This window comes from Chrysochloris asiatica, unplaced genomic scaffold, assembly GCF_000296735.1.
Source record: "Chrysochloris asiatica unplaced genomic scaffold, ChrAsi1.0 scaffold00032, whole genome shotgun sequence".
In the NCBI taxonomy this organism is placed as follows: Eukaryota; Metazoa; Chordata; class Mammalia; order Afrosoricida; family Chrysochloridae; genus Chrysochloris; species Chrysochloris asiatica.
In genome coordinates, this window is record NW_006408550.1 from 5059421 (window position 1) to 5085125 (window position 25705).

Here is a 25705-nt window from a genome sequence, read left to right on the forward strand (position 1 = left end):
ACACACATATATATATTCATTCTTACTGGTTATGACATTACTAAAAATTAAAATAATTACATTTTTCAACTTTTCACATTAAAAATCAAAAATCAAAACCTCCTGCCATTGAGTGTAATCTGACTCACAGCGACCTTACAGGACAGGTAGAGCTGTCCCCGCGGGTCTCCAAGGCTTTTGTAATCTTTACAGAGCAGACTGCCATGTCTTTCTTCCACAGAGTGGCTGGTGGGTTTGAACTGCTGATCTGTTGGTTAGCAACAGGAGCTTAACCACTGTGTCACCAGGGATTCGTCACCTTTTATGTTAGAAAATACTGCAATGCTATTAACACCAATTCTTGGCTCAATACATAGTGAGATTTTCCTACACACTGGTGAAACTTTCATGATCATGTCCCTTTATGAGTGTCTGCCATTTTATTGCTAGGGATGTTGCAAATTTTAATGAAAATACAAGCATTCTTCTTTTCAAAGTCATGTGAGGATACTCAGGCTCAGAGACATTATAAAGTCAGGAGTCTTTCAGTTTGCAACATGCAGTAAGCTTTCTCTTGATTTTAATGATAGTTGTATTGGATTTAGAATTCAGGCTTGATTTACATAATCCCCGAAAGTTGGCCCCAGAAATCCATTAAAGGTCACCTTACTTTTCCATAGACAAACCAAATTCTAATCTCGGCATTTCTCTTCTATTATCATATTACATGTTTTTGTAGAGCTTGCTGCTTATTATACCTTCCATCTCAAATTGAAAATCTTTCCGTTTCGGCTTTCCATTCTACTAAACTCCATCCCAGTATGTATTACTTGCTCCTCTTCATGTTATAATAAAAGATTAAATAGTCATTTACTTTTTGCTGTATGTAAAATTGAAATCCAGACTCCAGAAATGTTTCTTGGAGAAGTATCAGTACACCTAGAGGTGCAGCAGTGTGGCGTGCAGCATTTATCACTGCCTGCTCTGGGCTGCATTATTAAAATCAGGTAGCACATAATGGTCAGGGAGTAGAATTTATTTGTGCAATAAGTAGGAAATATCCTTGGTTCCCAGGTGTCCAGTTTCAGTCGCAAGAAGCCTAAAGTGAATGAGTTGCTACTCATCAGACTCAAAATATAAATTTCATCACATAATTTACTCTTCTGAAAGAAAATAACAACTATCATCTCCCTAATTTTAAAAAAATAATCATTTTAACTCAAATTCTCATTTGAATCTCAACTACAAAGTTAACCCATTTTAAATCACGTCACTTAACCAATGCTAATTATTCAGACTCCAATGTAGGATCACTTTGCAGGAAAAATGAGACTTTTTCTTTTCCCCAAATGAACAATTTCCTATTAGTATTTCTACTAACAATCATTACCCAATTTTATCAAACAACAAATAAAGACTTTCATTTCAAAATCACTACTTGTGTAGGACTAAGATGCTACTTACATATATTGTTACTGTTGGTAAGTGCCATGGAGTCTGTTACTCTCATACCGACCCTGTATGGAGCAGATGGTGGGCCTACAGCAGTCCTACAGGACCACAAAAGAAACCCACTACATTTGTTGTTGTTGTTAAGTGTCATCAAGTCAATTCCAACCCATAGCAACCCTGTATACAGTTTCCAAGGAGCAGCTGGTGAGCTTGAACCACCGACATTGAGCACCCTCAAAATAGACTAAATACCATTTTGGTATTTCTCATAGCACAATGAATATAGAAACTGCATTCCTTAAAAAAAAAAAAAAATTCTCCTAAATTATTAATATTCTTCTCTGTTCTGTTGGTTTGGTCCAAAACAAGAAGACTGATATAAAATAATAGCCAAAGAAAAAGGAGCTCGACGTGACGGCACTTAACAACAACAATCAGAGTTCTAATGTTGGACTTACTAGGAGGTATGGCAGTGGTTGTGTACCACCGAGTCAATTCAGACTCTCATAGCGATCCTGTATAGGGTTTCTGAGGCTGTAAATCTTTATGGGAACAAAAAGCCTTATCTGTGACCTGCAGAGCAACTGGTAGATTCAAACTACTGACCTTGTGGTTAGCAGCCCAACTTGTAATCCACTACGCTACCAGGTCTCCTTTATGCTTATAAGAGGAGCTATAAATAGCATGGGATACAATCCTGATACAGACTTTTCCCAACTGCAAGGCTATTGTTTTTTATTAAGAACCAACAGTTTGAGCAATGAAACGTAGTAGTGTGGCTTCTCCCCAGTTAAGAAGTTAAGATGCTTGGAGGTTCTTAAAACATAATAGCTCTTCCCCATCCAATTCAAGACAAATGTCTTCATTGTCCAGGTGTACTCATGTGCCTTCTAGCAATTCAGGAAAGATCTCAGAGCAGCAAATTAATGTTTTCTTTCCCACTGCCCTGTGTCTTAACTAATATATAATCAAGAAAAGCATAGTTTTCAGGCTAATTCTTTCTACTATGACTGTTAGATAGCTCTAGAAATTCAGTTTTGTTTTCTACTAATTTACATGTTAAGGGAATAAAAGGAAATAATACAGACCAAGGCTCAGCAAATCATGGCCTACAAGCCAAATCTAGTTCACTTGTGATTTTTGTTAAGTACCATGAATTCTAACTCTATAGCTTTATAAATAAATTTTTATTTACAAATCAATATTCATTGACATATTTTGTATGGCTACTTTTATGCTTGTCATACTGTGGTGGCTTGTGAGTTGCTGTGACTCTGAAAGCTATGCCACTGATATTTGAAATACCAGCAGGGTCACCCACGGTGGGCAGGTTTCAGATGAGCTTCCAGACAAAGACAGACTAGGAAGAAGGAGTGACGAACTACTTCTGAATATTTAGTGACTGAAAACCTTATGAATAGCAGAAAAACACTGTCAGATATAGTGCCAGAAAATGAGCCCCTTAGTTTGAAAGGAACTCAAAATGTGACTGGGGAAGAGCTGCCTCCTCAAAGTAGATTTGACCGTTATGACGTGTATAGAGTAAAGCCTGTGGGAGAAAAGCCCACAGGACCTTCATTTGCTGATGGGGCACAACGCAAAATAAAGAGAAACAGCTGTAAACATCCATTGAAAATCATAACATGGAATGTACGAAGTATGAATCTGGGAAAACCGAAAGTTGTCAAAAATGAAAAGGAATGCATAAACATTGATATCTTAGGCATTAGTGAGCTGAACTGGACTGGTATTGGCCATTTTGAATCTGGCGATCAAAATGGTTTACTATGCTGGAAATGACAAATTGAAGCAGAATGGTGTTGCATTCATCGTCAAAAAGATCATATCCAGATTAGACATGAGGTACAACACTGTCTGTGATAGGATAATATCCATGCGCCTACAGGGAAGCCCAGTTAATACCACTACTATTCAAATTTATGCACCAACCACTAAAGCCAGTGAGGTTAAAATAGAAGAATTCTACCAACTTCTTCAATCTGAAATTGATAAAACATGCAATCAAGATGTATTGATCATTACTGGTGATTGGAATGCAAAGGTTGGGAGCAAAGAGAAAGGATCAGTAGTTGGAAAATAAGTCTTTGGAGATAGAAGTGATGCTGGAGAACACATGATAGAATTCTGCAAAATCAATGATTTGTTCACTTCAAATACCTTCTTTAGACAGCATAAGATACAACTATAACATGGACCTCACCAGATGGAATACATAGAAATCAAATTGACTACATCTGTGGAAAGAGATGATGGAAAAGCTCCACATCATCAGTCAAAGCAAGGCCAGGGGCAGATTGTGGAACAGACCATAAATTACTGATATGTAAATTCAAACTGAAGCTTAAGAAAATGAAAACACGTCCACAAGAGCCAAAATATGACCTTGAACATTATTGTTGTTGTTGGTAAGTACCATGGAGTTGGTTCCAACTCATAGTGACCCTGCACAGGGTTTCTGAGGAAGTAAATGTTTTCAGGAGCAGAATGCCTCATATTTCTCCCATGGAACCACTGGTAGTTTCTAACTGCTGACCTTGAGGTTGGCAGCCTGACTTGTAACCACTACGCTAACAGAGCTCCTTTGAATATATATCCCACTTGAATATATTCCTTGAATATCCCACCTAAATTTAGAGATCATCTGAAGAACAGATTTAATGCATTAAACAAAATACATAAGACCAGAAGATTTGTGGGATGATATCAAGAACATCATACATAAAGAAAGCAAAAAGTCATTAAGAAGACAAGAAAGAAGGAAAAGGTCAAAATGTATGTCAGAAGAGACACTGAAACTTGCTCTCCAGTGTAGAGACCCTAAAGCAAATGGAAGAAATGAGGAGGTACAAGAGCTGAACACAAATTTTCAAAGATCAGCTCAAGAAGATAAAGCCAAATATTACAACAAAATGTGCAAAGATCTGGAATCAGAAAACCAAAAAGGAAGAACATGCTCAGCATTTCTCAAGTTGGGGGAACTGAAGAAAAAATCCAAGCCTCAACTTTCATTATTGAAAGATTCTCAGGGCAAATTATTGAATGATGCAGAAAGCATCAAGAGAAGATGGAAGGAATACAGAGTCACTGTACCAAAAGGAAATGGTTAATGTTCAACTGTTTCAAGAGGTAGCATTTGATCAAGAGTCAATGCTACTGAAGGAGGAAGTCCAAGGTGCATTGAAGGAATTGGTAAAGAACAAGACACCAGGAATTGATGGAATAAAAATAAAAATCTTTCAAGAAAGTGAGGCAGCACAGGAGGCACTCACTCATCTCTGCCAAGAAATTTGGAAGACAACTAGCTGGTTGACTGATTGGAAGAGATCCATATTTGTGCCCATTCCAAAAAGAGGTAACCCAACAGATTGCAGAAATCATTGGACAATCTATTTGATATCCCATGCAAGTAAAGTTTTACTAAAGATAATACAGAAACGGCTGCAAGCATACATTAACAAAGAATTTTCAAAGGTAAAAGCCGGATTCAGAAGAGGCCATGGAATGAGGGATATCATTGCTGATGGCCAATGGATCTTGTCTGAAAGCAGGGAATACCAGAAAGATGTGTACCTGTGCTTCATTGACTACACAAAGGGTTTTCATTGTGTGGATCATGACAACCTATGGACAACATTGTGAAGTATGAGTATTCTGTAACACTTAATTGTGCTCATGAGGAATCTGTACATGGAACAAAAGGCAGTTGCTTGAACAGAACACAAGAACTCTGAATGGTTTAAAATTAAGAAAGGTGTGAGACAGGGTTGTATTCTTTCACCATACTTATTCAACCTGTATATTGAGCAAATAATCCAAGAATCTGGGTAATATGAAGAAAAACATGGCATCAGAATTGGAGGAAGACTCATTAACAACCTGAGATATGTAGATGATACAACCTTGCTTGCTTGAAGTGAAGAAGACTTAAAACACTTACTGATGAAGATCAAAGAGCACAGCCTTTGGTACGGATTACATCTCAATGTCAAGAAAACAAAAATCCTCACCACTGGACCAATAAACAACATGCTTACCAAGGGAGAAAAGATTGAAGTTGTTAAGGACTTCATTCTTCTTGGATCAACTATCAACACTCACGGAAGCAGCAGTCAAAAAGTCAAAAGACGTACTGCATTAGGCAGTTTGCAAAGATGTCAGCTTGAGGACTAAGGTATTCCTGACCCAAGCCATGGTATTTTCAGTAACCTCATATACATGTGAAAGCTGGACAGTGAATAAGGAAGACTGTAGAAGTATTGATGCTTTTGAGTTATGGTGTTAGAGGAAAATATTGAAAGTGCCATGGGTGCCAAAAGAACCAACAGATCCATTTTGGAAGAAGTGCAGCCAGAGTGCTCCTTAGAGGCTAGGATGGCCAAACTTCATCTCTCATACTTCAGACATATTGTCAGCAGGGACCAATCGCTGGAGAAGGATATCATGTTTGGTAAAGTGGAGAGTCAGAGAAAAAGAGAATGACCCCCAAAGAGATTAATTGGCCAAATAGGAGCTTCTATGGACTCAAGCGTGGCAACAATAATGAGGTTGGACTAGGATTGGGCAGTGTTTCATTCTGTTGTGCATAAGGTCACTATGGGTCGGTACCGATTCGATGGCACCCAACAACAACAACAACAATTTTTATGCTATAATGACAAACTTGAACAGTTGTGATAGTGACTTTATGGACTATTAAGCTTAAACTTTTTACTCTCTGGCCTTTTACAGAAAAGGTATGCTGATCCCTGTTATAGATACAAGAAGGAACAAATATCAGAAGGAACCATCATGAAATTTCTTGTCAACAGGTAGCAATTTGTAAGAGACAGCAGCACAAGAGTCCAAAGGGCAAATGAACACCATTTGATTATTAGCATTGAAGGTTTCATAAAATGCAAATTCACAAAATATGGATACATATATCTGAACGTAGCAATACAAATGTTTAATTTTTTTTTTCCTGTATCTTTAGGATTCACAAAATATGGACATTATGTATCCCAATCTAGCATTACAATTAAAATTATTTCAACATTGACAACAAAGAGTTTGACAATTTAAAATGTGTGAGGTGCGCTACCAAGCATTGGGAGTAAATATAAGATGGAAGCCAAACAGAAGGTCTGTTAATTATCCATTATATTTTGACAGTGTGTTGAAGTTTACCAAGAACTAGTGCATATATATTTTTCTATCATATTTGATCTTCAAACTAACCTTAGAACTATAAAAATAGAAAAAAAAAATTAAAACTTAGAGAGGTCAATAACTTTCTTAAAATCACAAGTTTCTAAGTAATAGAGTTCAGAGTCATCTAATTATAGCATCTCACCCAGTTTATCAATCATGCCACCTTTTCATCATTCTTAGATACTAAAAATAAAAATAAAAAACCCAAAAAATTTTATATAAAAATATTACAAAGATACAAAAACATTTGGTAGTGGTGGTGGTGGTTGTGTGCCATAAAGTCAGTGCCAACTCTTAGTAACCAGGTATAGGGTTTCTGAGGCTGGAAATCTTTACGGGAGGAGAAACTTCATCTGTGAGGAGAAACTTCATCTGTCTCCTGAGGAGCAGATGAAAGATATCAACTGCTGACCTTTCAGTTAGCAGCCCAGTTTATAATCCACTATGCTGCCAGGGCTCCTTATAAAAGCGTCAAGAACTAATTAAGTAGACACATTGAATATGGTGCTCTCTGCAAGAAATTTGTCCTGCAAATATTTTGGAAGAGAAACAGTGGTCCAGTGTAAGGTTTAAAGACAGTTAACCAAAATTGCATCAAAATAGCAGGACTATCTGTTCCTTAATTATTATGTATTCAGGCTGAAATATTCCTGAATCTTTCTGGCATGCTTCTTAAGCTTAGTTTAAAAACACTTTTTTAAAAGGCAATCTTTTTGAGCTTCCTATTAAGATAAGTATACTTGTATGTATTTTTAAATATTTGACAGACTGTAAGTAGGAAAAAAAAAATCAATATTTGGCTTAAAGATTGTTAAATGTATTTATCTATATTTTTACTTGAACTCACAACTTCAGAAAGCTGTATCAATAAGAAATATAATTGAAACAGCAATTGTTGTTAAGTGGCGTTGAGTTGGTTCTGGCTCATAGAGACCCTGTGTAGGGTTTCTGAAGCTGTAAATCTTGGCAGAAACAGAAAGCTTCATCTTTTTCCCATTAAGTGGCTGGTGGGTTGAACCGCTGGCCTTATGGTTTGCAGTCCAGTGTTTATCCTACGGAGCCATTGTGCTATGCCTAATACACTCATAAATGGCAGGTGTAAGACTCTTCCTATTAAGAATCATCAAATTCCAAAGTACCACTTTGTTGTTGTTGCTGTTGTTAAGTGCTGTGGAATCGGTTCTCACTCACAGCGACTCTATATAGAGTTTTTAAGGAGCAGCTGGCGGGTTTGAACCAGCAGCCTTGAGGTTGTAGTCCAGTGCTTATCCTACAGCACCACATTAGGTCCCCTCATAAGGACATAGATAAGCCATATCTATGGCTTTTAATATTTATATTTCCAGAAACCAGGGCATATCTAACACAAAGCAAAGACTCAAGATGTTATTTAAATAAAACTTACATGTTGTCATTGTTATTAAGTGCCCTCCAGTCGATTCCGACTCATAGCGACCCTGTACAAGGTTTCCAAGGCTGTAAATCTTTATGGGAACAGAAAGACTCATCTTTTTCCCGCAGAACCGCTGGCAGTCTCGAAGTACTGATCTTGAGGTTTGCAGCCCAATTTGTAACCACTATGCTACCAGAGCTCCTTAAAAAGTATATATAAGTACTATGAATAACAAAAAATAGTATCAAGATAAACAGAGAAAAAGACTGAAGTTGTCAAAGATTTCATATTGTTTGGTCAACATCAACACTCATGGAAGCAGCCGTCAAGACATCAAATGACGTATTGCAATAGACAAATCTACTGCAAAAGACCCCTTAAAAAAGTTCTAAAGCAAAGATGTCAGTTAGAGGATTAAGGTGCGCCTGACCCAAGCCATGGCATTTTCAATATTCTCATATGCATGTAAAAGTCAGACAAGGAATAAATGAATAAAAAAGACTGAAAAAAGAGATACATTTGAGCTATGGTGTTGGAGAATATTAAAAGTACCATGGACCACCAAGAGAACAAACAAACATGTGTTAGAAGAAATACAAAATGCTCCTTAGAAGCCAGGAAAGCCAGACTTCGTCTCTCTTACTTCAAACATATTATCAGGAGGGATCAGTCCCTAGAGAAGGATATCATGTTTGGCAAAGTGGAGGGTCAGTGAGTAGAGGAAGGCCCCATGAGATGGAATGACATAATGGCAGCAGCAAAGCGCTCAAGTGTAGCAGTGATTGTGAGGTTGGTGCAGAACTGGGTAGAGCCAAAGGTTGCTGTGAGTTGATATTGACTTGACAGCACTTAGCAACGACAACATTAATAACAAGGAGTCCTGGTGTGGCACAGTAGGATAAGTATTGTACTTCTAATCAAAAGGTTGGATGATCAAACCAACTAGCTACTCCTTGAAAACCCTGTATAGTCCCCGTAAGTCAAAACCAACTCCACAATACTTAAAAACCACAACAATTAATAAATATATTTAATATTTACTTAGTACACATTTATGTGTTAGATACTAATAAAATTACATGAGTTCACATAACCCTCAAGGAAACTCTATAAAAGAATGTTGCTGTTGATAAGTGCCATTGAGTCTGTTCCTACTCATAGTGACCCTGTAGAGGGTCTGTAAATCTTGCAGGAGTAGATAGCCTCATCTTTCTCCTATGAAGTGAATAGTGGGCTCAAACATCTGGCCTCAAGGCTTACAGTCTAGTGCTTATTCTCCAGAGCCACAATGCTCCCTCTAGAAAGTAGACATTATTGTAATTTATATTTTACTGTTGAACAAAATGAGACTTCGAGAATACCTTGACAGACCAATATTGTAAGTGACAAAGTTGGGATCTGAATCAAGACGGTCTCATTTTGTGTTCATGGCCTCCAAACCGTACTGAATGAATAAATGAAGGATCATGCATAAATGAACGAATATAGAAGATTTTCATATCTGAAGTAAGACTTTATTCACGAGACAGCTCACCTAGGTAGAAAAAGAAGCCATTCAGAGCAACTGCTGGGTGAGGAGGGCAGCACTACAATACGAGCTGTCACCATTATTGGAAGAAACAACTCGATCTACTAAATGGTCTATTGATTACCAGCTAGTGACACATCATCCTAGACGAAATTATACATCCTGTATTTGTTGGCATGTCATTGAAGATCTCCTTATGTTGCTAAATTAATTACAGAAATAATTTGTGCTTGAAAAACCCACCCAGATCAATGTTTCCAATTATAAACTTGAAGGTGACTCTGATGGTAAGGAAAAAAAATACGTATTGCCAAGTCATGCAGTTTTTATTACCAGTTCCACTTCTATTCACTGATACAGCAGTAGCATGACATTCACCTATAACTATGTAAAAGAAAGATTTCCATAAAGCCATTGTATAAATCTCAAGCAAAGAAGAATTTCAATTCTTTAGCAAGAAAAATTAAGAAAGAATATGCAGAATATATTAGTAATTTCTAAGGAGGCAAATAAGAAAGCAACTGGCTTTTTTTTTTTTTTTTTTTTAACAAATGCTTATTATTTAGTAGTAACTAAACCCTTAGGTGAGTCTGGTGTGGTGCTATGGATAAGCATTTCTAACAGCAAGGCCAGCAGCTCAAACCCACCAGCTTCTCTCAGAAACCCTATATAGGGTCGATATGACTTAGAACTGACTCAACAGTACACAAAAGAACAATAAACCTTTGTACAAACCCTGGAATACTTAATTTCACTCCTCAAAACTTATCTACTAAATAGCAGCATTGTTCATATGCCATGTATTAAATAAAGACACAGACTTGGAGCATTTAGGATTCTGAACAACTAAACAGGCTAAAGAGGATGGTAAACTAAAGGGACAACAACAACAACAAAAAAGGAAAACCCCTAACAAGATGGATTGGCACAATGGCAGCTCAAACAACAGTAATTGTGAGTTTGGCCCAACACCAGGCAGTGTTTCCTTCTGTTGTGCCGGCGCCTAACAACAAAGAGCCTCAGGGATTTCTGAAAAATCTGCTCAAGTTACCAATCGTTCTAGATCCTAATGAATCAATATCCTTCAGTTCTCAAAAGTAACCACCTATCTAGCTCCCATTTGAGATCTATAAAATAATAGCATTTGCTCCATGCTCTAAAACCTTCTATTCACCCACCTTTATCAGGGTCCCTGGACACAAGTGTCTTTTCATATCTTGCTCATTTCAGGACAGAAAGCTAGCCTAATTGCCTACCTACCACAAATGCCATAAATCAATTCATGGTCTTCAAAGAGAGCCAAGTAGACACATTAAGCTTCTATTATTTAGAGCTACTGAACCAACTCTTTTTTTTTTTTAAAGAGGCTATTAAACAAACATCATTTGTAGTTTTACTGGAGAAAATTCAATTCAGTTCTGTTTTTCTTCCTATAAAGTTTCATCATTTGCTGGAATATAGTATGGTTCCACCATCTGTGATAGGCTAATATTGACTTGTGTATCTTCAACAGTACATTTTATATCAACAGATTTAAAATGCTTGTTTCTAGTGATTTAATGGATTCTTTTTTTGTTAATATCATAAAGTTATTTTTAATAGATTACAGTGCTTGAACATTTTATAATATTGTTTCTAGCCTTTAAGAATTATTAGTTAAATATTAAATATTTTGCAGTGATGGAAGTCTTATTATTCTCTTTGCAGTAGACAGTATGTGTCACACATTGTATCTGTATGAAGATAGACTACCATAGCAGAAATATGGCTTCATAGCTGCAGCGATTCTTTTCTACTTTAATTCCTCCCGGGGTCAGGAGGTACTTCTGTTTTCTAGGAACTCTTCTTGGAATTCTCCAGCACACGCGAATCCACACTGAGCAAAATCAAATTATGTGAAGTGGATTATAAAGTTGATTATAGTTCACTGGTAAGATGACCATTGTTTCCAATTGGTCTTGGCCGTTCTAGATTATGTTGCTTATCTCAATGCAATGATTAAAATCAGGTGTCTGAGTGGCGCAAATTGTTAAGTGTACAACTATGGTAAAAAAAAAAAAAAAAAAAAGGAGGCCTGGTATGGTGCTGTGGGATAATGCACTAGACCACACGGTCTGATTGAACCACACAGTGGTCAGTGGTTCAAATTCACCAGCCGCTCCTTGGAAATCTTATACAGGGTGGCTATGAGTTGGAACTGACTTGATGGCACTTAACAACATTGACAAAAAGATTGGTGGTTTGAACCCACCCTGCTGCTCCTTGGAAGCCCTATACAGGGTCACTATGCGTTGGAGTTGATGCCACAGCATATCACAACCACCATCACCCAATGGGTCTCTGTAAATACTAGATTCATTAACTTTTCTCTGTTCATTGATACAAATAAGCATATTCATTAGGATTAACATTTTGAAAATGACTGTTTCCTAGCTAAGCAATACAGACACTCAAGCAATTGCCTTGTGGTTTTAAACAATGGACATCAAGATACAACTTTCAGGCCCCTAAAAGTTCCCTTTTTTGCAGCTTTAGAAGTTTTTGGCTGAATTCTCTGAAAAAAATACTTCAACTCTTCTTTTCACCTTGTCAATATAATCAGAATGACTGTGATTACAAATAATGTGACTGCTTTTATATGAGTCATTCTGAAATAACAAATCAAAGTATGTCATAAACAGAAGCACTTAACTACTCTGGGAAGATGCTAGCTATTACTCTTTCAAGAGAAAAGTACTTTCACCAGTTGCCTGGGTCAGACTGTCCCCTTTAGTCTACAATATTCTCCACATAGTAGATAGTAGTCAATGATCCTTTCAAAATATAAATCCTATCCTATAACACATGGTTTAAACCCCTAGCTTGGCTCCCCATCCTCTAAAACAAAAGTCAAATTCTTATTATGACTTACAAGGCCTTGAAAATCTCTTGTGCATAATCTCCTACCTCATCCTCCCTCCTTCAGTTTAACTATGTAAATAAAGTAAGGTCCAATTATTCTGGCGTCCTGCAATTCCTTGAGTTTACTTAATATGTATTGGTGTCAGATTTGTATGTTCTGTTCCTTTGTTAAGAAATAGGGTAAGCACTGAACTAAATACTAACTGCAACGTCAGTAAAATTCAAACCTACTAACTACTTGGTGGGAGAAAGATGAGGCTATCTGCTCCCGTCATGATTTACAGCCTTGGAAATCCTATACGGGGTTGCTAAGAGAAAGAATTGACTTGATTGTGAGCATGTTACGGAATTCTCTTTCTGAAATACTAGGATGGCTCCCTTCCTTAACTCAGAAGTGTGCTCAGTAGCTTCTCATTAAATAGGTTTTCAACAAATACTCCACCTAAAATGGCACCCTAGAGCCCCACCATCACCCCATTTCTCCTTTCCAGTTTTTTGTTTTGTTTGTTTATTTCATAGCATTTCTCATTCATGACAGTGAATTATGTTCTGGCTTATACACTGTTTTTTTTTACTATTTTCTTCCAATCACTAGAATGTAAGGTGATGAGAGCAGGGACCTAATTTCCTTTGTTCCCTTCTGTTTCTCCAGTGTTTTGACTGCTGTTGTTAAGCACCATAGAGTCATTTCTGACTTCCAGTGACTCTGGATAGGGTTTCAGAGGAGCAGCTGATGAGCTTGACCAGCCGAGCTTATGGTCCAGTTTTTTATCCTACAGCATCACACCAGGACTCCAGTGTTTACACTGTTATTGTTAAGTGCCACGAAGTCAGTTCTGACTTATAGCCACCTGTATAGGGTTTCTGTGGAGAAGCTAGTGAGTTTGCCCCACCGACCCTGAGTTTCAAACCAACCTTGCAATCCAATGCTTTATCCCATAGCGCCACACCCGGACTTCAGTGTTTAGACAAATGCTTGTTAGGTAAATGTTACTAAGGCCTACAATGTCAGTGAACTGAATAAATGAACTATAATCTGATCATCTAAAACTCATGATAAAATGAGGATACACTGCTTTGATATCTGAACCTGAAGCACATTTTCTCATTAAGGGAGAAAGCCATATTAGTATTTGGGCAAGAGCATTCCATAGTAAACCCAGAGCCACTGACTGAGTTCTGACTTAAACCCAGAGCCACTGACTGAGTTCTGACTTAAACCCAGAGCCACTGACTGAGTTCTGACTGGTAACATTCCTGTATAGGATTTCTGAGTCTGTAATCTTTATGGGAGCAGAAAGTCTCATCTTTCTCCCACCAAATGGCTGCAGGGTTTGAACTACCAACCTGGCAGTTAGCAGGCCAATACTTACCCTATTCCATAACAAAAGAATAGCAAATATACATCTGACACAGATACATATTTCTTGATGTTGTTAAGAGCAGTCAAGTACATCCCCCACTCTTAGGGAGTTCAGTTTCCCCATTGCACATGACCTTTAAAACAGTTGCTCATGAAAACAGTTGTTTGTGCAGTCTTGGTAAGAGTGCAAACACAAAACTTCTTAGGAGGGAAATTTGATAATATATATTAGAATTTAAAAATAATATTTAATGGAAAACTGATCTACTATGTAAAGCTTTACTTAACTCACAATAAAAGTTCAAAATAGTAAGACCACACAATAGTGATAATAACAACGTATCTTGACCCAATAATTCCACTTCTAACAATATATTCTACAAAGACACATGGGTACCTGTGCAAGAATGTTCATTATACCATTTGAATTATTTTACTTTCACAAGTTTATTTCTATAATCGAAAACAGAATAAAGCAATCCCAAACAAAAAACACCACAAAATCCAGCTAATGTCCCCTAAAGAATAATATCAAAACAACTAGCAAGTAAAGACAATTACAGTTTTAGTGAACTGTAGTTTTAAGGGGTTAATGCTGAGCCAAATTATTACACGGCTTCCTTCTGAAAGGGGTAGCAGTATTGGTCACACCTGCAAAGTCCCTCCAAGAAGTTTCTTGCAACTATAGTGTCTGTGCCAGGGACACTAGTCACAGAGGACTGGGTAAAGAAAGGGCACTTGATGGCAAAGGTCAATTTGTTGTCTTGTAAATTGACTTGTCAGGTAAATACATCCAAGATCTAAACCCCAAAGGAGTGCACTCAAATTTCTTTCAGGAAATTCAACTTGAGGCATACCCAGGAAGTCAGCAGTTGGCAATAGGGCCAAAGTCAACAGAAACACAAAGAAGATGGGCACAGGCAATGGGAAAGTGGAAGAGAAACTGTTTAAGTCTTACTATACTGCAATTCCAGTTCTCCAGGGAGGCTAGCATGACCACTGGGTCCTACAGTCTTTACTTCTCCAGTATCTTTAAAATGGGTCTTCTTTGACTTATTTGATTACATGTTGGTTTTTTGCATGCTAAAATAATTTACCTAGCAGAACATGAACTTGACAATTAAGCCTTTAAAGAGTCTAACCTGTAACAAAATTACAGTTCCCTTTCTACCCAGTAATAATTCAAAATAGAGCATATAATGCAAAATAAAAATACTATTAAATCTTATCATTGCTATTGGGTGCTACCCAGTTGTTTTTGCCTCATAGTGACCTCATGTGATGGAAGAGAAATGTCCCATAGGGTTTTCTAGACTGGGTAGGTTCAAACTACCAACCTCTAAGTTAGCAGCTAAGCATTTAAGTATTGTGTGACCAGAGCTACTTAAACACTATAGTAAATATACTAAAAAATCAGTTATTTGTCTTTAATAATTTTATTAAATAGTATGAAAAAAATTTTTATTGACCTACAGTTGTGCTTAGTTTCATTATAAGGTAATTGAGTATTAGTCAAGTAGTATAGGAGGGACTTACAAACTCCCTATCACAAGCTATAGTGTATGTATGTGTATATGTATATATATATATACATATACACATACACACACTATAAAACAGACAAATCTGTGTTGGAAGCAGTATAGCCAGAATGCTCCTTGGAAGCCAGGAGGGTGAGAATTCATCTCACCATGACTCACAATTAGGATATATGATCAGGAGGGGCCTGGCCCTGGAAAAGGACATCATACTTGGTAAAGTGGAAGGTCAGCAAAACAGAGGAAGACCCCAACAAAATGGACTGACACAGGGGCAGCAGCGATGGGCTCAAGAATAAAAATGATTATGAGGATGGCACAGGACCAAGCAGTGTTTTGCTTTGTTTTGTTGTGCTCAGGGTTGCTATGAGTTGGAACTGACTAGAAGGCATGTAACGACAACATATATACATATATGCACACATATATACGTACACACACACATCTATACATACACACACAATCTATACATATACACACACATATATACATACACACATATATACATACACACATCTACACACACACACATACACACATACACACATACACATATACACATACACATACACATATACACACACATATACATATAGACACACATATACATATACACACATATATACGTATACATATATATATATATATATACACACACATATATACATATATGGAGTCTCAGTGTGACACTGGGTTAATGCGCCAGACTGCAAATCGTTTGAACTGCCAGGTCGGTGGTTCAAGTGCACCAACGGCTCCTCAGAAACCCTGTACAGGGTCACTATGGGTCTGAATCGAGTCGATGGCACTTAACAACATTTATTTATTTATTATTTATTTATTTTTATTTATTTATAGTTGTTGTTGTGATGTGCTGTGAGTCCATTCCGACTCACAGCGACCCTGTACAGGGTTTCCTAGGCTATAAATCTTTACGGGAGCAGAAAGCATCATCTTTCTCCCGTGGAACAGCTGGTAGTTTTGTACTGTTGACCTTGTGGTTCGCAGCCTACTTCGTAACCACTACGCTACCAGATATATAGATATATAGATATAGATATATAGATATAGATATATATTTATATAGATATATATAGATAAATAGAGAGAGAGAGATTTGAAAGTTTATAGAGCCAATTAGTTTTATATTCAACAATTCATAACATTTCCTTTGTGAATTAGTTGCAATCCCCGCAATCCCCTCAATATAAGCAGTCTTCCCACTCCTCCACGGGTTTCCCATTTCTACTTGTCTGCCTTTCCTTTACTTATTGACTTCTAGGCTTTGTTTTTGGGCAAATGCTGCCTCTTTGGGTCTCATGTGGTTGGTTATTCTGAGGAGTATTTATACAATATTTTAAAATATATTCTGGCATTTTAAAAATGGGTCACTGTGAAAACAAGTAAAATCAATAAATAGTAATTCGATTACAATATATTCCTTAACATTTTCCAATACTGTTATGGAAAACAAACAAACAAAACAGCTGTATTTAAATATTAATTCAAAGCCCAAGAATATCTTCAGGTATCAAAGTTTCAGAGGAAAGATATTTTTGATTTCTTTGAAAACATGTAACACTAAAAAAAGATTGTTTTTTTCTGATCAATTATCCAATAGGTCTTAAAGGTCACTCAGTGGCAAAGTCCTAAGACTGGAAACTGCCATTACTTGTTTTTCATTGCGCCATGATAGAAGAGTCGTGTAAGGGGACTGATGGGGACCCATGCTCCAAGTGTCAGTCCATGCGCTGCACTTGTATGTGTGTTGCTGCTGCAGTGAGGAAAGAGGGTGGGTGTGAATCTGGGTATGACCCAACTTCCCTTCCCTCCAAATTCAATCCCGCACCAGTATCCTGGCCCTGCCACTGCTCTGGGAACTCAATAGTCACATTTACCAAGAAAAGCCACAATTTTGCCTTTTCCTCAGAAGTCAGTCTGTCGTAGGATTTCTGAAAACAATCTCACCATATACTCATGAAAGAAAGTAAGAGAAAAAGAAAGTAACAATACGGTTTGGAAAACAATTTTGATTTCATAGAAACCTTAAAAGAATCTTGGGAAGGTCCCCGGGTTACTTTGATCATCCTTTTGACAACTTATCTCCTCAAAAGGTGATTGCGACTCATTAATAAAAGGTATTTCTCTAAGATTTTTGGCAAAGGAGAAACAGAAATTTTTCTGACTAATGTTTTCAAAAATATTTTGACTCCCGTAGGGCAATAGCTTTGCTACAACTTATTTAAAATGAACAATTAAAATAAGACATGTTATACCACACCAATACTATCTTGCTGGATCTCAAATGTTCCATAGTCACAGATTTATCAGCATGGAGACTAAATCACCCATTCGTACCCGACGTTAAACCAGCTGGTTGTTACGATGTTGTTTTCTACAGCTCCTACTCTGGCACTGACTCAGATTCTGGTGTCACATCCTTTCCAGTTTTACTAATAGCTGTGACTACAAAAGTCAGCCAGTCATAGTTTCTACATTTGCAGAAAAATAATAAAATGTCCTGAAAATTTTTCAAATCTTGCTATGTTTTAAGACTAATTTTAATATCTGAAACACAATGATTTAACAGTAACTCTAAAGAATGTGGCTAATTTCAGTTTACTTAATAGTTTTTTTCTTCTGGGCTCCACAATTATAGGATACTAACATGATCAATTAATTTATAAGTGCATTCTGTCTTGAAATGGCTGAAAATGATCACTAAGGATGTATCAGTTCATTTGGAATGTCTCCAAAGCATTGGTCCTCTTTGAATTGAGATATATTTGACAATCAATGTAATCTTAAACCGTATAAAGTCTGAAAATTTCAAAGTTCATCTCACAAAAACAAAACAAAACAAAACAAAACAAAAAACAGTTCAAGTACTTACTTTACAATGTCTCCTTCAAGAGCAATCACTCTTTTAATGATCTTCTGTTCTGGGTTTTTTGGGGACCTAGAATAAAAAGATAAAGTTATATAATCAATTGTTTAAAGAAAATGAAAATAAATTGCACAACAAAACAGGTTACATTAAAGTCATTACAAAGTCCTTTGTACTTACAGCATGGCATCAATCCTACTTAGTTCTCAAGTAATATGAAGCAATTATTGAAGTGATTCTCATTTTAAAAAGAAGCTCAAACTTGAAAAAAAAAAAGCTATCTAAAGCATATTTTTGCTATTAAAAATATTTGTAGGAAAGAGAATTCAGACACAAAACATTGATTATGTAATTCTTTGTGATAACACACTTATGTTTCATTTTCATTCGCAATAAACAGAGAAAGTTGATTTAAGTTCTCAAGAAAACAGAAGACGAAAGCTTTTTTTTCCTTTAAAATGAAAAATGAAGAGTTATTCTATAGTATATTATTGTTGTTGTTAAGTGCTTCAGAGTCAATTCTGACCCATAGCGACCTGGTACCAGGTTTACGAGGCTGTAAATATTTATGGGAGCAGAAATCCTCATCTTTCTCCTGCATAACAGCTGGTAGTTACGAACTGCTGACCTTGAGATTAGCAGCCCAATTCGTAACCATGTAGAGACATTTAAAGATTTTGTATTCCTGAGTGCTTAAGTGGAACTATGGACAGTTAAAAGAATTAGACAGTTTGGGTATACTTAATGGATACACTAAGTAGTTATAATAATTTATTATGGCAAATGTTTACTTAAGGTAATTTTATGTGCTCTTATGTGTTACTGTGGGTTGTTGTGCTGGACTGCAAAGTTGGTTTAAACCTCAAGATTGTTGGTTCACGCTCACCAGTCATTCCTCAGAAACCCTATACAGGGTCACTATGGGTCAGAACCAACTTGACAGCCCTTAACAACAACAAATAAATCCCTGCTTCCCTTGTGCATTTCCCTCCTACACTGTAACAAAATGGGTTTGTAAGCTAAATACCAAAACAAACAAACCAACATCCAGGGAGTCAAGTCAGGCATACAGTGACCCTACAGGATAGAGTAGAACGGCCCCATTAGGTTTCCAAAGCTGTAAATCTTTCTGGAAGCCAACTGCCACATTTTTTTTGCCTGGGTTGGTTGAACCACCAAGCTTTTAATCATCATCATTGTTGTTGTTGTTAGGTGTCATCGAGTCGATAACGACCCTTAGCAACCTTATGCACAGCAGAACGATACACTGCCCGATCCTGGGCCAACCTCACTACTGTTGCCACACTTGAGTCCATTGATGCTGCCACTTTGCCAATCCATCTCACTGGGGGTCTTCCTCATTTTTTCTGACCCTTCACTTTACCAAACATGATATCCTTCTTCAGCGACTTGTCCCTCCTGACAGTATGTCCGAAGTATGAGAGACAAAGATTGCATTTTGGTCAATAGACAAGTTATTTAAACCCTCCAACACCAGGGCTTATTATAAGCTAAATGTATAGTATACTAAAAGTAATGGCATATCACTTTAGAGATTAAGTTATAAAAACACCTTGAGTTCATGTTCTGTCTCTCTTCCATGAATCCCTTCCTCAGCAGGGAAGCTATACTGTGAGAAATCCTAAGAAAAGGCCTATGTGGTGAAGAACTGATGTGAACCAATAAACAGTCACATGAGTGGAGAAGTGGATCATTCTGCTACAGGCAAGTCTTCAAGTCCTGGGCAGGCTGACAGCTTGACTGCAAACTCATGAGACAACATGAATCCACAAAAAAATCCACAGAAAATGCTTGCTGTATTAAGTTGGTAAATTTAGGGCTAAATTGTTACACAGCAATGGATGATGTGATCTTAAGGCAGTCATCTCCCTGCCAGTCTTTTGACTTAACAGACCATCACATAGGTCAATATCTCATATCTTTAAATCTACGATGATAAAAATAATTTTAATTCAGGTTATATTACCTTTTGAATAATATGACTTTATAAAATAAGAAAAATGCCCTAAAGCTGAAAATGTACTAAAGAGGGTCTTCTTTTTCTCTGATCCTCCACTTTACCCAACATGATATCCTATCCCATGAACTAGTCTCTTCTGATAATATGCCCAGATTATGATAGACAAAGTGTGGCCATCCTGGCTTCCAAGGAGCATTCTAACTGTAATACTTCCAAAAGATTTGTTTGCTCTTTTGGCAGTCTATGGTACTTTTAGTATTCTCCTCCAGCACCATTCACTTAAAAGCACAGATTCTTTGATGGTCTTCCTTATTCACTGTTCAACTTTTACCTTCAGTCAGTTAGGAGCACCTTAATCTTCAAACTGACATCTTTGTTCGTCAACATTTTTAAGAGGTCTTGTGCAGTCGATTTGCCTAATGCAATATATCATTTGATTTCTTGACTGCTGCTTCCCACTGTATTAACAGATATAAAATCCTAATGTTGATGATCCTATAGTAATATAGACTAAGTATCTGGAGACCTCGATTTTCTGACATATAAGGTATGAAGGCATATAGTGTACCTTTCTGTAAGGTGATCTCAAGATTTTTTATTCTCTTTAATGTAATATTTATACTTTAGGTATTGATCTTAATGACCATGAATAGATGCAAAGTTTTAACTATATAGATGTTCAAAACAGTCTTATCTATAAGACAGAAAAAAACATTAGCAAAAGTTGGTTGAATAAATGATAGCCCATTTACATAATGAAATACTTCCCAATCATCTAATCTGTTACAAAAGAATATTCAATGATGTGCAAATATCAAAAGAAAGTATGAATTGATAATTACAATTAAGAAAATACTATGTGTGTGTATAAATTGTTATGTGTAATTTCAGGGGAAGAATGTGCATGCATTGGTACAAGAAAAGACCAGAAAGGATTTTAATTAACATAAAAAAGAAAAACAAATTCTCTCTGTTAAAAGCCTTCATGTCTGCAGTGGTCCAGATTACTGGGAAGCCCATTGGCAAATGACACCTGCTAGTGTCTTATGACATAATCTGAGATGGAATGTTCTAAAATAGCGCTAAGATCTGAACTAATTCTCCCACCTAATACTGTGGCAGGTTCCTGTTAAGGAAATTATATGAAAAGAAACAATCCCTGTAAAACATAAAATATTGTATGCCAGCAACCCTTAAGCTTTTGAAATACTTGAAAAGTATTTTATATTTTAAAATAAACCATATTTTAATAGCATGAGGCAAAATAGAATATGTAAAATGAGCTGTCTCTATAATTAAAGTCTTATGAATTACTACTTCAAATATATCTATAAGGTTATATGCAGTATTAAACTCATGAATCGAGTCAAATGATTCAAAATGGGGGGGGGGGGAGGAAGCTATTACTAACATTATTCCCATTTCTGCCCAAAAATCTATATCTATATTTTAGTCATTAGGCTGTTGGATGCATTACTTTGATGTAAATAGAATTGGTCTGAACATCATTACAGAGTTACAGTGTGAACGTTATTGAACTTCCCTGTCTCTTCATTTTCTTGGCCACATGCCTACCTGCTGGAAAATGTGAAAAATAACAAGTGCAGTAGAGCACCATACTTTAGGAATACAATGTATGTTGCTCAATAAGTACTGATATTGGCACTTAAATAAAAAATCTTAGCATTTTTCTAGAAAATATTTCACAATAGTTCTTTCTGAAACCTGGATTTTATTGGGTGACTTCATTAGGTCAGGCAGTACAAGTGGCTAGGACAAGGAGCCTACAATTGTCCCTCTATTATGGAGGTGTCAGTGGCTTCCTTTGATGTGGCAAAGCATGAGCATGTGTCTGGCCAGCACGGTTGTGGGGTGGGCCCAGGTTTGCCACAGACATGCACAATTTCCCTAAGATGACACTCCATGCTCATCTTGAATTTCACTTCCGAACTTGATAGAAATGCTGCCATCTTACCCTGTAGCAGTCCAAATACAGCAATGCTTTAGGTCTCATAATGTGTTAGTTATTTCATGTTCTTTCATATATTTTCAAAAAATCACAATTTTGACCCTGTTTGAAGCAATGAGAAGGACTTTGAGGTACCTCAAAGAGATCCCCCATTTAGTGCTGATGGGGATGGGAAGACTAGCTTGTACCTCACCCTCTTTATTGGACTCACACACCCCTCCTGACAACACACACATTCCGTAACCTTAGGCATTCTCTTTTATTTTTTCTGATTTGGGTGAAAGTTTACAGAGAAAGATGGTAGAAGAATTGATGCCTTTGAGTTGTGGTGTTGGAGGAGAATACTAAAAGTGCCATGGACTGCCAAAAGAACCAATAGATCTGTTTTGGAAGAAGTGCAGCCAGAGTGCTCCTGGGAGGCCAAGATGGCTAAGCTTCGTCTCTCATACTTTGGACATATTGTCCGGAGGAAACAGTCGCTGGAGAAGGATGTCATGCTGGGTAAGGTGGAGGGTCAGAGAAAAAGAGGGAGACCCCTAATGACATGGATTGGCCAGGTGGCATCATTGATGGACTCAAGTGTGGCAGTGGTAGTGAGGCTGGCCCAGGATCGGACATTGTTTCGTTCTGCTGTGCATGTGGTCGCTATGAGTAGGTTCGATGGCACCTAACAACAACAAGGCTACATCAAAGAACCCTGGTGGCACAATGGCTAAGCACTAGACTATTAACAGAAAAACTGGGTGTTGGAATCCACCAGATGCTCTGAGGGAGAAAGCTGGGGCAATCGACCTCTGTAAGGATCCTTTAAAGTTCTTATGGGTCAGAATTGCCTTGATTGGAATAGATTGGATTTACTTGGAAGGCTACCTCAGAAGGTTTAAAAATGGTTAAGCACTTGATTACTAATTGAAAGTTTGGCAGTTCAAATCAACTCAAGAGGTGCCTTAGAAGATGGGCCTGCGATCTGCTTCCAAGAGGTTACAGCTTTGAGCAGGCTATGGAACAGTTCTACTCTGTTCACTTGGACTCACCATAAGCTGGCATCCACTCAAACGCAAGTTACAACAGCATGGCTCCATCAGAGGCCCTCAGCCTGGCTGTCAGAAATGTTTGTTCTGACCTATTATTAATATTACTTTTATTTTGTACTTCAAGATTTTTATTATTATTATTTAAATCTTGACAGGTCAACAAAACAGACTGCACCTAAAAGTTTTCATCTTGGAAAAAAAAACAAAGATTTGGTAGTTCTTGCATGAAGTACATTCTTGCATGGAAAAAATAAAATAAAACAAGGACACCAAATCTGAGATGCTGCTATTTCGATACTGAGGATTTGCCACAATCCCACCAGTGTAGTTTTACTGTTGCTTTTGGAGACCTCTAGACTTGCAGATTTCATCCACCTCTAGGCTCATACACCTAGCAAGACAGCAGCCATGACAACTTTCAGTAAGAGGTTATGGCACAAAGTAGGTACTCAAAAAAATGTACGGTCATCCCTTCTTAAAATATGTTTATAAAAGACAATTAGCTGAGCCTGAGCACATGTTATAACCTTTTTTCCTTACATAAATAGCTTATTAAAGAAAAGGTCTTTAATAAAATAATTTTCTGATTCTGTTGCATAGCAGGTCAAGAAAAGCCTTTACAAGGTCTGGCCAAGTTTTATTACATAGCTAACTAAAGAAACATTAAAACTAAATATGTACCATGCAGTTCATATTGAAAAGGCACAACTTAGTTTTAAACTAAATAGGTATTACCTGAAAAATTAAAATACAGATGAGTAATTATCAGTGTTTGGTTTTGTACACTTGCTTCATTTCAGTAGCATGGATTCTGTCACTGTTTTTTAATGTTTCCTTTAAAATAATGTTATACAGTTTTATTAATTAGTACTCTCAAAGCGTATTACGTAGGTTAGTATTTCAGCTACATTTCCCCCATCCCTTGCAGATTTGTCCTTATATGATGGTGAATCGTTTAAATTGAAGAAAATGAGACTGTAGACTCTTGTTGCTTTTTGGGTTCATTAACGAAATTTTCACAAGCTTGTAATTTCAGATGCACTTTTAAAATGGTATATAAAGATAGCCAATCGGTAACAGATATTTTTGCCCCGATGTGTCCAATATGTCCCAATCCAAGGCCCTCAATATAAAAGTGGCTTAGAGATGAGGTGGTCATGCAAGTTAATGCTTCAGATATAATGTTGTCTTTATTTTTTGCGTTGTTGGGTTAGGCATTGAACTGCTAACCATAAGGTTCAAACACACTAGTCACTCTCAGGGAGAAAGATGAGGCTGTCTGCTCCTGTAAACATATACAGTTTCAGAAACCCTATGTAGGGTCGCTGTGAGTTGGAATTGATGGCAGTGGTTTTGGTTTTTGGTTTGGTTTTCTAGAAAGGGAACAGGTTTGGGGAGAAGGAGAGGTCCTGGGAAAGGAACCAAGTGTTGTAACATCTACAAAAAACCTTTACAAAGAGTAAAATATCAGATCACTGGGACTCATAGTTTAGCTTATTATAGGGTTGGGATAAAGAAGGAAACTCAAAATAATGTGTTGCATGGTTTATCTACTTAGCCATTCTCTCAGGGCACATGTGGCCTGAATCAGACAACTGAGCAGCAACAGAGGAATACTTCTGGGCACCTGAGAGATTCTAATCCGATTTCTAGTAATCTCGGAATACAGCAGTAGGGACCACACATCTATGACTCAGAGTTATCTTCTATAGTGCCTTACACAAGGAAATGCATTTTAACTGTATTGATGAAAAAGCTAAACGATGACATTAAAGAATTAACCAGTTGCCTATTGATAAAAAAAAAAAAAAAATTCTTGGTTAAATTTAATAATTGGTTCATTTTCACTGACTATGACTAGAAGAAATTTATTAAGCAAATAAGTGGTAATTGGTCTTATTAGTAAATCAGCCTTGAGTATGAAAAATCAATTAAATGTACATTATAACTAACTTCTATAATCGTAAAGAGTTGAAATAGCTTTGTTAATTGAGTGGTTTGGAATCTGAGAAACAGACATCTATGAAAAAAATCTAAGGAATGTAATACCATCTCAACAATGACGTCATTTTCATCAAAACAAAAAACTAAATCTAAGGAATGTAGTACCATCTCAACAATGACATCATTTCCATCCAAACAAAAACTAAATCCACTGTCATCAAGTCATTCCAACTCCAAGAGACCATACAGGACAGAACAGACTCCCCACAAGGCTATGCTGACATAAAGGCTTACAAAAGCAGACCAGCACATCTGTCTCCCTTAGAGCAATTAGTATGTTTGAACCACCAATCACTTGGTTAGTAGCCTTGTGCATTTAACCAGGGGTCCTCTCATTTCCACCACAGTTTAATAATTTAAAGAGATAAAAGCATACTACAGCAGTCTTCAGGTACTGAACATAGTGCCTAGAATGGACTTCATATAAGTTAACATATATCACATATCATTGCTGTTAATTGCAGT

General features: G+C 37.0%; 1 protein-coding gene across 1 annotated transcript in view; it reads right to left on the minus strand.

Annotated features, from left to right (window-relative positions):
• LOC102812110 (mitochondrial inner membrane protease subunit 2-like) overlaps window positions 1-25705 on the minus strand; it is a 1190436-nt gene that overhangs the window by 364294 nt on the left and 800437 nt on the right. The window contains exon 5 of the mRNA XM_006859288.1: window positions 18259-18324. Within this exon, the coding sequence (XP_006859350.1) occupies window positions 18259-18324 (66 nt within the window). The remainder of the gene's footprint in view (window positions 1-18258; window positions 18325-25705) is intronic.